Here is a 15137-nt window from a genome sequence, read left to right as displayed (position 1 = left end):
TTTTTGTTTGCTGTTTCTTTTTCTTCCTGCGATGCCGGTTCTCGGCCACCGTCGAGTAGGAACATTTTTTGGGGGACGCACATTATTTTATGCTGCAGATTTGAGACCGAATTTCCTCTGTGGAACGAGTTGCGTTTGTTGCTGGTGCATGTCTGTGCAAACGTGAGTCTAAAGGTTCAAAGCTGGAACTAAATAATGTTTAGAGTCTGTATTTACTGTAAATCCACTGATCTTTGTTGTTCTTCACTCAGAAACAGTAAAAGTGACTTATGTTGGATGAGAGACACGACAGCCTCATTTCTGGGGTTTAAGCTTCATTTCTTTCCTTTTTTAACTCTCTCTTTGTGTACTCTTTATGAAATTGAGTGTATTTGTAGTTTTTTGATTCTTATTTGTGTTTCTTATTTTTGCAGAGTGTTATGACAGCTTTCCTTTGGGTTTCTTGTGGAGCGATTGTGAGATGGTGTCGGTGACATGCTTTGATAGTACAGGATGAATAGCAGTAATTCTGATCTTCTGGCTCGGATGACAACTACAGCATTGTACTTTGTTCTCAGCGGAAGCTGCTAACAAAACACCATTGTCACTTTGACTTCACACTGTTAAAATGTGAAGAACATGATTTTGTGATCCAGAACCCATAAAAAGATCTGCTGAAGGAGAATAGCTGCAGTTTGTACATTCATTTTTAACTATTTTGTCAGAATTTTAAAACTTTTTTTTATAAAGAAAGCCTTTACACGTCATAAAATCTGTAATTTTGTCATTACGCTGATAACTGTTTTTGTTTTGAGAGGTTTAGACCGTTTTGTCCCTCATCATCATGTGAGCACGTTCTGTTTTCTTTTTTTAAAGAACGATGAGTCACGAGAAATGTTTGCGGTGGCACAAACTTTCTGTCCTCATTTTGTGGTTTTACGCCCCAAAAGAGCAAACACAAACGCTCAGACTTTGACCCTCTCTGATGGTGACTTTTGTCACGTGCTGCAGAAAATACGAGACGTTTGCCTCACTTTCCAAGAATTCATCCGAGCTCGTGTTTGTGCGTGTTGCAGCAATCGGGAAAATGGGTGAATAGGAGGGAATGAGGTCAGGTCTTTGGTCTCTGGAGGTCACTGGGTCGGGGGTGGAACGGCGTCGCGGCGAGGAAAGATGTTCATGAATGCAAACCGCTAAAGCTACAGCACATGTGTCAAAGTCAAGGCCCGGGGGCCGGATCCGGCCCTCTGGGTAACTCTATCTGGCCCTCCAGATCATTTTATTCATTAATTAATTATCTTGTGCTCATTTTGACTCATTTTGACAAAATATATTTTTATGGAGAGTAAAATCTTGAAAGTTATTTAAGGTTTAAATTGATTTATTCTGGAATAATATTCCTGCATTTTTATTATTCATAATTATTCTAAAAAGATATGTGTTTAAGTTTTAAAAATGGACATTCTGCTAGCTTTTTGAAATATTTAGGCATTTACTAAGATTTTTTAGGTGTTTTTAGAGTTTATCTAATATGTCAGCAGAGTATAGCTAATATTTCAGCAACATGCTAGCTGTTTTTTTGTGGCTATTTTAGGTTTTTCTTTTTTCAGTTTTTCAGGCAGTTTTGGAGTTAAGCTAATATTTTAGCAAAGTGCGAGCAGTTTTGGCTAATTTAGCTTTTTCTTTTTATGTTTTTTTAGGCTGTTTTGAAGTTTAGCTATTTTTTCAGCTACATGCTAGCTGTTTTGGCTAATTTAGGCTTTTCTTTTTTCAGTTTTTCAGACTCTTTTGAAGTTTAGCTAATATTTTAGCTAAGTGCTAGCTGTTTTGGCTAATTTAGCTTTTTCTTTTTAATTTTTTTAGGTGTTTTTGGAGTTTATCTAATATTTCAGCAACATGCTAGCTGTTTTTTTTTGGCTAATTCAGGCTTTTCCTTTTTCAGTTTTTCAGGCTGTTTTGGAGTTTAGCTAATATTTCAGCTAAGTGCTAGCTGTTTTGGCTAGCTTAGCTTTTTCTTTTTATGTTTTTTTATGCTGTTTTGAAATTTAGCTATTTTTTCAGCTACATGCTAGCCTTGTTAGCTAACCTAGTTTTTTTGTTTTTTAAGGTTTTTAGGCTAATTCGGCATTTAGCTAATATTTTAGCTGGCTATCAATTTCAGCATTTTTTAGCTATCAACACAAGCATCTTCATCTTACAGCATTCACACTAGAATTATTGAATTCATGCCATATATGTAGTTCATAATTATGTTAAAAAGTCACAGTTTTAAAGTTGAAAAATTATGTTTTAGAGTTTTCAATAATGTTTATTATGCTCAGCCCGCGACCTAAGGTGTGTTGTGGATTTTGGGTCCTTGTGCGATTGAGCTTGACACCCTGAGCTACACCAACATTTGGTTTGTTAAAGACTCACTCTGATAATAATGGTGTATTTTGGTGTTTTTAACATGTTCTTGTGGCATTTTTCTCATGATGGAGGACACATATAAAGAAAATTGACCAAAAATAGAATTTCTAAAAGGTACATACCCTTCACCCAACAGTATCCAGGGCCAGATCTGGCAACCCTGTGACCTCAAATAGTGCGTTAAGAAGACGAGTGAATGACATGGACAGTTTGTTCTGATGTTCATCTCTTTTTTATCTTCTTTATCATTAGGGTTTGAGGCTGAACACAGGAAGGCGAAAGGAACTCCGTCAGATCTTGGAGGATGGAGCCATCCCAGTCCGAGATGAACATATTATCTAATGGCAAAAGCGACCACGGCGATGACACCTGTCTGCCCTCAAAGACGCCTCTGGATGAGGAGCAGTGAGTTTTCTTCCATTTTCACTCACTCTGGTGTTTGTAACAGAGCATGTAGGCGTCGTATTTTGCATCTTTTGTTATAATGTAAAAAAAATGTCTTTAGATGTTTAATCAGTGAATTCATGACAAAAAGTATTTTCTTTGTTTGAGTTTTCTTTGTAACTCAACCTGTGAAAGTCCACTGTTTCCATTGGTAGATACATGTGAAGAGGAACACACAGCATGATTTACTTAATCTAAGTGTTTGTGTTTTTGTTTTTTGTGTTAAATGCATGTTTGCCTTTGTGCTCGCCTCAACCGGTGGATCCTTTTACAGAAACGGCCCTGAAGGATTCAGGTGAGTCTGTGGTAAATTTAAAAGAGGATTTTTAACAAAATCCTCACTACTAAATGAAGACAAAAATAAATGTATGTCAGTCAACAGCAGATATGTAAAAACTTTTTTAGAAGAGAATTAAAAGCTTGAATTCTGCTGCTCAGATTTGAGGACCCTGAAGGAGGACTGGAGAGCGAGGAGTTTCTACCCAGTGGAAATGGAAAAAAGGCCATTCGCTTCACGGATGTAAGTGAAGTTACAAACAAGTGTGTTTATGGCTGTTTAATGGGAACATTTGAATGATGTCAAACATATGTGCAGTTTGAGGGAAAGACCTCTTTTGGGATGTCAGTCTTCAACCTGGGCAACGCCATCATGGGCAGCGGAATCCTGGGATTGGCTTACGCCATGGCCAACACTGGAATCCTCCTCTTCTTGTGAGTAAATAAATTGATCCTATATATTGATTTCTTGTTAGGTGTGAATGTGCAGCCAATTTAAACAATTTGTATCCGAGTTTTTATTAGAAAAAAATGGTGCCAACTCTAAAACATCCTGCATAATTTAATATTATCAAACTATTAAACATTAGACATGTGACTAAAGGTTCCTGAAAGCACATTTTACCCATGGGGTTCACTCTGGACGAGCAGTTTTCCACCCTACACCAGGGATTAAATGACATTTTATGCCATTTTATTCTTATCTGACATAAAGATCACTTTTGATTAGGGTTTTAGTGTGAAAGTGGCTCCATGTTTTCTGTGTTTGTATTGATTAATAGGACTCATCTGCATGTGATCTGAACGTGGTCATAGTGAGATCATGCAGCTATGTCTCATCAACCAACAAGGGATCTATTGATCCCACTTGTTCTCGTGATCCTGACTTACTGCTGTCAATCCAAACTCGGATCAATGTGAGCTGTCCTCCTAATGATCTTTGTGTTAAAATGCTCCGCTGAGGTAGAACCAGCTCCAGGGACAATAAAGTGTTTTTTCATCTTCCATCATAACTGCTCCTGGACCTGAGTGAGTCAGCGCAGCGGTTTGACAGCTCTGCACCAGCAGAGATGTTCACTTCCATCAGAGGGATTCATCAGCTGCCAGTACCACCTGTTTGCTCTTTACATCGTCAATGAGTTTAAAGAAGCAGCAGACGGATGATAGAAGGACAGGAGCAAAGAATTTTAATGACCTCCCAATGGAGTTCAAAAATAATATTCAAGAATAAATTTGTGCTGCTTTAAAAAATGTTTTTGTTTGCTAGAAAGAAACACAATCATCTTCATCTCATGTTCTTTTAGTGAAATGAATAAGGTGATGCTAAAAAAAAATGCTCTGGTGTAGCTTCTGTTTTTATTTTGTGGAATATACAAGAGTATCTTGTTTGTGCTCGCTTTATTTCTTTGATAATTTATATGGGAGTGGAAAAAAGTAAAGTAATAAGTAGTGAATCACCATTTAATCTGGAGAAAGAGTAATTTGATTACAGTTTCATCCAGTAACTAAAGCAATCACTTACTCTTTAAAAGTTATTTACCAACACTAATTCCATAACAGTTTCCATAAATATAATGAGACATCAGTTATAATCTTGTCAAACTTCTTTATAGGTTTCTTCTGAGTGCCGTTGCAGCTTTATCAGCCTATTCCATTCACCTGCTGCTCAAAGCAGCCGGCATTGTGGGTAAGTTTTATGCCCAAACTCAACTGTTTTGTGGAAATGCATAAAAAAAAAAAAACTGTCATTTACTATCAAAATAAAGCAGACATTAACAGTTCTAATTTATTTATTTTTTAAATTACAACTGGTAAATTGAAGCTTTTTTAAAATGATTTCAGTTAGACTAATTATTTCTTTACTTTAAAATGTGTAATATTTTGTTTTCATGTCTTTAAAAATGTCAATCGAAAACAAAGATACAACCAGAAAAGTTGCATTACCTGCTATAATGCTAGTGTGAATGCTTTTTGCTGAAAGTAGTCGCTAAAGATGCTGAAGCTTTTTGCTGACAATTGTGACACAATTTACTTTCATTGCTGAAGGGATTTCCTAATGCCAAAGCTATTTGCAAAATGTTAGATCTGTTAAAAGGCTGGAAAACTTGTTATACAACTATGAAAGAGTGCTGAAGTTGGCCTAAATTTTTGAAAATATGCAGTAAAATTGCTTTAAAATCTCTAATACATGCCAAAAACATTTAGGTTGTTGCTTAAATATTAGCTAAACTCAAAATTAGTCCAAAAATCTCTTAGTTAAAAATATTAGCCTGATATTAAAAGAGAAGCTAAACTCTTAATTAGCCTCTAAATGTTCAGTAGACAACAAATTTGCCAAAAACAAAAAACGTTACCGTGTTGCTAAAATAGAAGCTAAACTCCAAATTAGCCCAAAACCTATGTAGATGACAAATTAGCCAAAAAAGCTAGCTGGTTGCTTAAATACTAGCTAAACTCCAAAATATCCTAAAAAAATCCTCAGTTAACTAAATGTTAGCTTGATGATAAATTTAGAACCTAAACTCTAAATTAGCCAATAAAAACCCCAGTAAATAACAAATTAGTCAAAAATATTAGCCTGATGTTAAAATAGAAGCTAAACTCTTAATTAGGCGCTAAAAGCTCAGTTGACAACAAATTTGCGAAAAACGTTACCATGTTGCTAAAATAGAAGTCAAACTCCAAATTAGCATTAAAAAAACCTCAGTAGATGCCAAATTAGCCAAAAAAGCTAGCTTGTTACTTAAATACCTGCTAAATTCTAAAATAGCCTAAAATGTCTTAGTAAACTAAATTAATCAAAAATGTTACCCTGATGCTAAATATAGAAGCTAAACTCTAAATTAGCCTATAAAAACCTCAATAAATAGCAAATTAGTCAAAAACATTAGCCTGTTTCTAAAATAGAAGCGAAACTCCAATTTGGCATATAAAAGCTCAGTAGATGGCGAATTTGCCAAAAAAGCTAGCTCATTACTTAAATACTAGCTAAACTGCAAAATAGCCTACAAACACATTAGCATGTTGCTAAAATATTAGCTAAACTCCAAAATAGCCAGAAATTCCTCAGTAAACTAAATTAGCCAAACACATTAGCATGTTGATAAAATATTAGCTAAACTCCAAAATAGCCTAAAATTCCCCAGTAAACTAAATTTGCCCAAAATTTTAGCATGTTGCTAAAATATTAGCTAAACTCTAAATCAACCTATAAAAAGGTCAGTAGATAACAAATTAGCCAAACACATTAGCATGTTGCTAAAATATTAGCTAAACTCCAAAATAGCCTAAAATTCCTCAGTAAACTAAATTAGCAAAAAATGTTAGCATGTTGCCAAAATAGAAGCAAAACTGTAAATTAGTCCATAAAAACCTAGGTAGATAACAAAATAGCCAAAAACCTTTAGCATGTTGCTAAAATATTAGCTAAACTCCAATTTTGGGAAAGTTACTATAAAAGATGAAAACAAAGCTGATGAATATGTTGAAATGCTTGTTGCTAATCTACTTCATTTTTTTTTATTTGAAGACTATCTCATTTAGTTCCAATGGGGGATATTTTGCTCAATATTTCAAAAACTATAAAGTTTATGAATACCAAAAATACAAGCAAACAAACATTTTGATACCAAGATTATTGAAATCGCTGTAAGTGTGATTGAGTTTTTACCTGCCAAAAACATACAGAAAGGAGCAGGAGGATCACTATAGTGTGATTGCTTACTAAGCATTCACACAATAAAGACAACTATGATTTATCTTTCTCATTTTTTTCCTAACGTCTTGCTTCGAAGAAAATCACAACTTTAAGTACCTACTATTGTTTTATAATCTACTTACAGGCATTCGGGCGTATGAGCAGCTGGGGTACAGGGCCTTCGGCACTCCGGGAAAAATGGCTGCTGGGATTGCAATCACCCTTCAGAACATCGGAGGTGAGCAGCCAGAGGGGCCGTATGATTTATGTGTTTACCAACACCTTCTGCAGACCGCTGATGCACAGCTCGAGAAGGATATTTTGTGGTAGACTTCATAACCTCTCTAAGGGCCGGCTATATCCACCACAACCTCTGGTATTTCTTAAGCTCGTGCTCTTGAGAATAAGCAGAAGCACCTGATTAGTGCTGCTGGTTGTGGGACTGAACTCTCATCACCTTTGGAGTTGATTGAGTCCAGATTTTTTTTTTTCTTTTCTCAGAATAAGACGTGACTTTTAACTAATCCCTAAATGAAACCTGTTTGCAACTCGCAGTTTACTAGAAAGGATCTAAACATAGAACTGAACTGTAATGTTTGAAAGTTGGTGAAGAAACTCCGTCTGCATTTTTTTTTGCAAAAATCTTACCTAATTGTGCAATCTTGAGAAGAACAGATCGTGCAATAACTGTTAGTTTAATCCCCCACATGCTGCTTAGATGTACTGTATTCTGAAAGAGAAACATCTCAAATATTTCTCGCTGTGAGATGTTAGTTGAGCCTCTAATAAAAAAAAAAAAATAAAAAAAAAACGTCCTTCAGAAACTTTCCCACCCTTCTAAACTCCATAAATCATTAAATTATAGATAAACATGGAAGTCATAACCTTGTTAAAACATGATTATAATCTAAACGTTTTCGTTCTAGATACTATTTGTTATCTCTTATATCTCTGATTATTTTTTCTATTTGTGGCTGATGGGGTAGTTTTCTTCAATTAAATTCAATATAATACATAATTGTGCATAAAGTTGCGCCCAATCGCCAATATTCATGTTTCTGGCGTTTGATCTTCCTGCAGCGATGTCCAGCTACCTGTACATCGTTAAATCGGAGTTGCCCCTGGTCATCCAAGCTTTCCTGAAAGCAGATCCCAACTCTGAGTGAGTATTATCGCTTGTTTGTTTTTCCACGCCAGCGTCACGGCCTGTACCAGTAAAAAGGCACGAAACTCCTGCCTGTTGTTGACCCGGAGTGCTCTCTGTGTGGGGGTCAAGGGGGGGTAGGGGGGTGCACAGAATATCAGTTTGTGCTCTTTGTTGATTTAGTCAGCGTGGAGTTGCGATAAGATTGGACAATTGGAATTGGTTTAGCGGCTGGGTGGATATGATTGCGTGTCTTCTGGTTCTACACGTTTGCTTTGCAATCATTCAGACTATTGTGAACCTGTTTTTACTTGCGAAATTTGTGAAATTTTCCAAAATATTGAAATTTTACAAACATTTTGCATTTTTTTTTCACGTAATTCTTCAAATTTCGATGAATGAAATGGTTTATTTCAAGCAATCAGGTAATAATACCTAAAATAGTATCTTACCGGTACATTATCAATCACAACTTGATCACTTGTAATTGCGTGGGAGGAAGCGAACTTATATTCAATTCAATTCAATTCAATTTTATTTATATAGCCCAAAATCACAAAGAGATTTGCCTCATTGGGCTTCAAAATATAAACAATTGTTAAAAACTAAACAGACTACATAAACTGGTTATCCCTGCCCTTAGACCCTCCCTCCCGGTAAGGAAAAACTCCTAAAAAACCTGAGTCAGGAAAAAAGAAGAAACCTTAGGGATTCCCACATGAAGGAGAGATCCTATCCCAGGACGGACAGGCGATACCAGAACGGTTAAAGAAAGATTAGCTTCTACAACTACGAATCTAAGAGTTCATTCAGATAAAACTGAGGAACAAGTGATGATGAAGTCCATAGTCAAGATGAAGCGGAAGTGCAGTCCACGACCAGGAGGACAGACGACCCAGCAGGAATCACTCTCACTCAGAGATGCAGGATGGTGTCGGGGGCGTGGTCCACGGCCAAGAGTGGGAGCGTGGGGGATCCACCGGGGATCTGAAATCTTATATAATCCCACCCGGTTCGTATCAACATCCGGTTGAGGACTTATTATCAAATATTTATACCTTACAATCATAGATTCAGGTTATTAAAAACCTTTAAGATCAGTGATGTAATTACATTTCAAAACATCCACAGACAAATCATATATGTTAATCAGTACTAAAAATCTACATATACTCAAACGATTATCATCAGGAAAGAATCCTCCACATCAATCAATCCTACAACTCCAAGCATATTGAGACCATCATCACCAGAAAAAATTACCCGCTCCAACCAGCACCAAAAATCCATACCGAGATGATAAATAATCATCTTAATGTATTCCAGACCCTCGGCACCGATCAATGCAAAAGATCCTCCCGACGACGATGATCTGAGCAAACCCCAGACTCCCTAGACTCAATGCAGATGTCTTTCTCCCATGATAATCATTAAATATCATCAGAAAGAAAAATCATCCACATGATTCAATCCAAAAAAAGACCATTTCTGTAGATTGTTTTCATAAAAGAAGATCAGTCATAAATGACACTTAAGGACAAGAAAGCAAAAGAAAGAAAAATCAATTATAATATAATAAATCAGTATTTGTGCATTTTCTTCAAATTATAAAAGTTTGGTATCAAAACCTTTGGAATTTTAGAAGGACATTAATGCTACTGATGTTTTTAAGGCTAATTTTGAGCTTAGCTAGTATTTTAGCAACGTGTTGGCTTTTTTGGCTAATTTAGCATCTACTGAGGGATTTTGGGCTAATTCTGAGTTAAGCTAGAATCTTAGCAACATGCAAAATTTATTGGCTAAATTGATACTTACTGATGATTTTGAGCTAATCTGGAGTTAAAATGGTGTTTAAGCAACATAATAGCTTTTTGGGGGCAAATTTGGCATTTACTTAGGTTTTAAGAGCTAATTTGGAGTTAAGCTAGTATTTTAGCAATGTGCTAGCAATTTTGGCTAATTTGGCATCTACTGAGGTTTTTTGGAATAATTCCGAGTTAAGCTAAATTTTATAAACTTGAAATTTAATTGGCTAAGTTGGTACTTACTGAAGATTTTTGAGCTAATTTGGAGTTAAGCTAATGTTGTAGCAATATGCTAGCTTTTTTGGCTAATTTGGTATCTAGTGAGTTTTTTTGGGGCTAATTTGGAGTTAAGCTAACCATTGCTATTTGCTATTTTAGAAAAGCTGGTTCCGTCATTCACACTAGCGTAATTGCAAGTAATGCAACTTTTCTAGTTAAAATCATTTTTAGACACAATTTTTTCTAGAACATAGTTTCTGCAGAGCAACAGGAGTTCATTAGATATTCACATCTTAGTTGTAGCAAGTAAGTAACTGTTGGCATTGAGTAGCTCGTTCTCACTTCCCATCATCCGTTTGTTTACACCCTCTCCTGCTAGCTTACAGCCCCTCACAACCCCAACCCATCATTAGCAGTGCAACACAAATTGTGAGCAATATTAGAGCTATTCAACTGAACAATTTTTGAGCCAGCTCAGACCAGGAAAACAAAGATGTTGATGGATCTATTTGTCTGTAAGTGGATGAATCAGAATGGAGTGAATGCAGTTAGTACATAACTACAAAATTTTGGCTAACTAGTCAAGTCTTCATTCACAACGATTTCAATAAAAGAATGATCAGAAATGCAATTTTAAGCGTATTTTTTTAATATATGTCCTCCATCATGAGAAAAAATGTTATAAGAACATGTTAAAAAGACCAAAAACATGGTTTTCATTCACTCTTGCTGTAGTTTTGCTGCATATGGAGAAACTCTGCAAACAGCTAAAAAGGAAAGAAGTGGGATAGAGCTGCCCACTCAAATCTAAAAACAAACCGTGCTCAAAAACGGAGAGCAGCTTCACCCACTGTGTTGCACCGAGGTTCTGCAATACCCAACATATCTCAAGTACCCCAGGTTATCCTGTTCTGCTGATTCATTTTAGACTGGGAGAAGTTATAAATAGATTCCTCTCCATGGCACAGTAGCATCTGATCAGAGGCAAACATCGTCATTATGAACTATATTCGGCCACACGAAGGCATTCTGTAACAGATGGTGTGGCCTTTTAAGAATCATAAACTCCTTGAGTCCGGTCTAGAATTACAGAACCCGTCAGAACATCATGGAGCTTCGGCACAATCCGTTTTCCAGGGTTCCTCCCAAATGCTAAGGATTTGCTGTTATTGAAATGTCTGGATTGGAAGTGTTATGACTTCTCTGCAGATCCCACAGACAACAACCAGGAGTTTGAAGTGATGGTGCTAAATTCCTAGAGTTTGCATTAGGACGGGTCAGCTTAGGGACAACGGGAACGGTTTTGCTTTTGTTCAAATCCAGTGCAAACTATAAGGAATAAGACATGTGTGCAGAGACTGTTGATTATGACTGGTAGCTCTTGAAATAGCCTGTAATAATCTGTGGCAGGTGTGCACTCTCTCCCTGCTTGTTAATGTTGATGAAGTTTCTCATTAACATTATACAAGGAAAAAGCATTTGTTGTGTCTGCTGTGAAAGGGAACAGATCCATGCATTTATGTTCCAAAAAACACCCACTTCATCCAGATTATACTAAAAACAACTTCTAATCTGGTTGGTTATTTCTACTTTAGCCCTTTAACTATCAAACCAAGATAAAATCAATAAAATCGTTGATGCTTATTGCCTTGTGGGGATAATACACACAATCATAGTTTTTAATAATATCTAAATGTGTTCTACTGTTTGGTTAAACAGGCAGTTAAAGGATTAATGTTTGTGATCAGTTATACAACACATATAATGGGAGCTTCTACTGCCTGGTATCAGTTTGAATCACTAAAGAAGATCATTTAGCAATCATGATGTATAAGTTGTTTGCCAAATTTCACTCAAACTTTGGCTTCAAGACCCACTACAATCATGTTTTTACCAATTTTAATTGCTTTTTTGAAACTAAGATAATAGTGTTTTTTGCTAAAATAAAAAAAAAAAACATGTTTTTTAGGACGTAGTTTCTGCAGTAGTTCATTAAAATTCACCTCTAAAGCCTCGTTTCCACTGACAGGTCCATTATTTTGAGCGTTTCCATTGTAAAATTGACCCAGTAAAGTCCTACTCCGATGAAAATCATGTTTTTTTAGTTTTTAACGTGTGTGTGGCATTTTTCATCTGAAAGACAACAAATGTAATAAGAAATCATTTCATTTTTGCATTTCTGACTATTTCTCCTTTTAAATCGCTATCAATCAAACTATTGCAGAAGTGTCAATAAACATTGGAGAATTAGCTAAAAGAGTCTTTGGCGAACTGGAAGGAGAAAGAATCAGGATTTTGGATGAAGGTCGGCCATGAAGATCTTCCCTTCCTCGTCCGAGCTGACATCAAAACATTTTTATGTAGCAGCGGTGAAGATTTACGCTAGTGAGATACAGTGCTATCATAATCAGACATGGTAGGATCAGGGGCGGGGCTACTCAGCTCAGCTCCAAAAGCCACGCCCCCTCTGAGATTTTGAAAAAAAGACGCTTCAGATCAACATGAAAAATGGCATTTAGGACACTTAGGTTGTGGAATTTTGGGCAAAAACGTCATAATAATAATGAAAACACTACTGGGAACTTTTTTTTTTAAATAAAAAAATATCCATAGTGGTACTTTAAATAGTTCTGACCCATACCTCTTGAGGGCCTCCATCTGTTGTAGGTCCATAGAAAAATAGAACTGGTCGGTTGTGTGGGGTTGCTGTGGTCACCCGCTGATTGGCAGAAAGTGATGACAACATTAGAAACCACTTATATAGCGCTAAGCTAGCATTTCCGTTTTCCTATTCTTCGTAGCCACCCACAATCTTCTTTCGAACATTAAATTCCTGTTATACAAGATGTAGAAAAAGTAAACCAGGAAAAGGATGAGCTGCTGAATGACCTGCAGTGTTGTTGCTTTTCTAGTCATCGCACAACAGTGACGCAATGACACGCTAGCGGTCTACATCACACATGCGTCGTGAAAATAAACGGTTCAGTGGAAGCGGGGCTTAACTGATCGGAAACGCTCGCCGTACAACTCCTCCTGTACTGAACCGCTGTGGAAACGAGGCTTAAGTTGTGGGCGGGAGCGTTGTTACAAAGCAACCCCACCCCCATTTACCTCCCCTTTACTGAAAGGTCTAAATGCTAGCTTACAGCCCCTGATTCCCTCAACTTAACATTAGCGATACAACAAAAATGGCGACCAATATTGTAGCTATCCAGCCGTACAGATTCCAGCTCAGACGAGGAAAACAAAGACGTTCATAGATCTATTTGTCTGCATCAGTTTGTGGCCTGTCAATTGTAGCTTCTACGTCACTGTAAGCTTTTTCCAATGACTTCATCTGCTCCTGATTCAATTTGAATAAATACAATTTTAATCTTAATTTCCTTTTTATTTGTCCTCCATCATCAGAAGAGTCCACAAGAACATGCTAAAAACACCAATTTAATGGGAGTGGTTCTTCATGCTACACACCAGTGAACTTGATTTGACTCAAGTGACTCTCACATGTGATCTTTTAAGACGACCTTCTGTCTAAAAGGCCCAAGGAAAACATGGCTTGCTGTTTGTGCGTCTTCTGCTGCTTTCAAGGGACTTTTCCAAACTGGTTCCCACATGCACCCACCTCCAGCACGCTCATGTGCTGCTGATCTGATAGATTGCTGTCTGCCCCAGCCTTCAGAGCTGAGGCGGACAGCTGATCCCTCTGCTTGTGTTTCACTCGGGGTCAAGAATAACAGGATTAGCTGCTTAAAAAGAGGGCTGATGGGCACAAAGGCCTCAGTGAGCACAAGATTTAGGAGGCAGAAGTCTTAAATGGATCAATGGTCATTTCTTTAAGCTGCCGCTGATGCTTTCTATTGTCGTCCATGCTGTAAGCTTGTTTCTCCTGACAGTAAAAACAGACTTTTTAACTCCATAGCATTTGTTTTCTGTAAACAAACTGAAAGGCGTCATGTTTTGAGCCATTTTTAAATTCAAGGCAACTGTATATGTTTGGCTCAGGACACCAGCCTTCTAAATCCTCAGCACTAGAGTGTAATGGCATGTTTATTAATGGAACATGCACGATGGTCGCTACTTAGAAACCGTAGAGGACAATGGAATAAACAGGCAAACTTTTCTTTGAAAGTACAGCAAGTTTCTGCTTCTCATAAATGGCTCCCGACGTTTTAGCCACACTCAAAAATATTTGTTTTGTTGGCTCCTTTTCCAGAACTGCCACATAAATCGTTTGTTGCATAATGGTCTATTCCAGTACCCACGATGAGAGCCGTGTTTGCAGACACATATTTCTTCCACAGTCTTGGACATTCCCAGCAGGTTGTTTGGGGTCAGAAAGGCTGGTAGGGTCACTCCAGCACACGTTAGGGCTGCTTCATATCTGGAAACAGATGTATACGAAACACTCAATAGACTATTGTTTCCTCTTTCATTCATTGCTCTGTTTGCTATAGATTCTGTCTCTTGACTCAAAGTAAAATCGATTTTTCTTCTCACAGCTTGTGGTACTTGAATGGAAACTACCTGGTCATCATTGTGTCGGCCAGTGTCATCCTGCCACTCGCTTTAATGAAACAACTCGGTGAGTAAATCCATGAATCTCACATTTTATCTAAAATAAATGATTTTTTCCTGCTTGAAGTTAATTTTTACACGGGTTTAAGTGATGAAACAAAGATATTTTCCCTCATAAAAAATAAGTATACTTCAAGTATATGATATAAAGTATACTTAAGTATAGAAAACTACATTTCCCTCAAGTGTACCAAGTACACTTAAAAAGTATACTGGCAGTTTACAAAGTATACTTCTTGTGACTAAATTGGCCCACCTTTAGTTTATAAAAATAATTCTTAGAAATATAACTTTCTGGTATACTATTGCTTTACTGGGAATAAACTTAAGTTTACTCTACGTTTATAAAAGTACACTTTGAAGTGTATCTAATATAGGTAATAAACTTCTACTGATTAAGTTTATCAAAATATATTTTTAATATACTAGAAATATCGCAAGAATACAACATTTTTAACGCTTTGTAAAAAGTGTTTTAGGACAGTGACAAATAGAGGCTAAATGTAACGAAGAGGCTGAGGCGTTGAGATCCATATGCAACAACTTTAATGGCAGAAGATCCGACAGGGGCAAAACACAAGGCGAGGTC

At 36.8% G+C, this 15137-nt stretch overlaps 1 protein-coding gene across 2 annotated transcripts in view; it reads left to right on the top strand.

Annotated features, from left to right (window-relative positions):
• The window catches only part of slc38a3b (solute carrier family 38 member 3b), a 46920-nt gene that overhangs the window by 15217 nt on the left and 16566 nt on the right, over positions 1-15137 (top strand). The window contains exons 2-9 of one of the 2 annotated variants that reach the window (XM_024269298.2): positions 2641-2793; positions 3107-3127; positions 3271-3352; positions 3428-3543; positions 4722-4795; positions 6951-7043; positions 7886-7967; positions 14473-14555. In XM_024269298.2, the coding sequence (XP_024125066.1) occupies positions 2693-2793; positions 3107-3127; positions 3271-3352; positions 3428-3543; positions 4722-4795; positions 6951-7043; positions 7886-7967; positions 14473-14555 (652 nt within the window). In that variant the 5' untranslated portion in view covers positions 2641-2692. The remainder of the gene's footprint in view (positions 1-2640; positions 2794-3106; positions 3128-3270; positions 3353-3427; positions 3544-4721; positions 4796-6950; positions 7044-7885; positions 7968-14472; positions 14556-15137) is intronic. The other variant, XM_024269299.2, reaches the window with a different exon arrangement.

Source organism: Oryzias melastigma, linkage group LG5 (assembly GCF_002922805.2).
Source record: "Oryzias melastigma strain HK-1 linkage group LG5, ASM292280v2, whole genome shotgun sequence".
Classification (NCBI taxonomy): Eukaryota; Metazoa; Chordata; class Actinopteri; order Beloniformes; family Adrianichthyidae; genus Oryzias; species Oryzias melastigma.
This window is presented reverse-complemented; position numbering and strand designations above follow the sequence as displayed.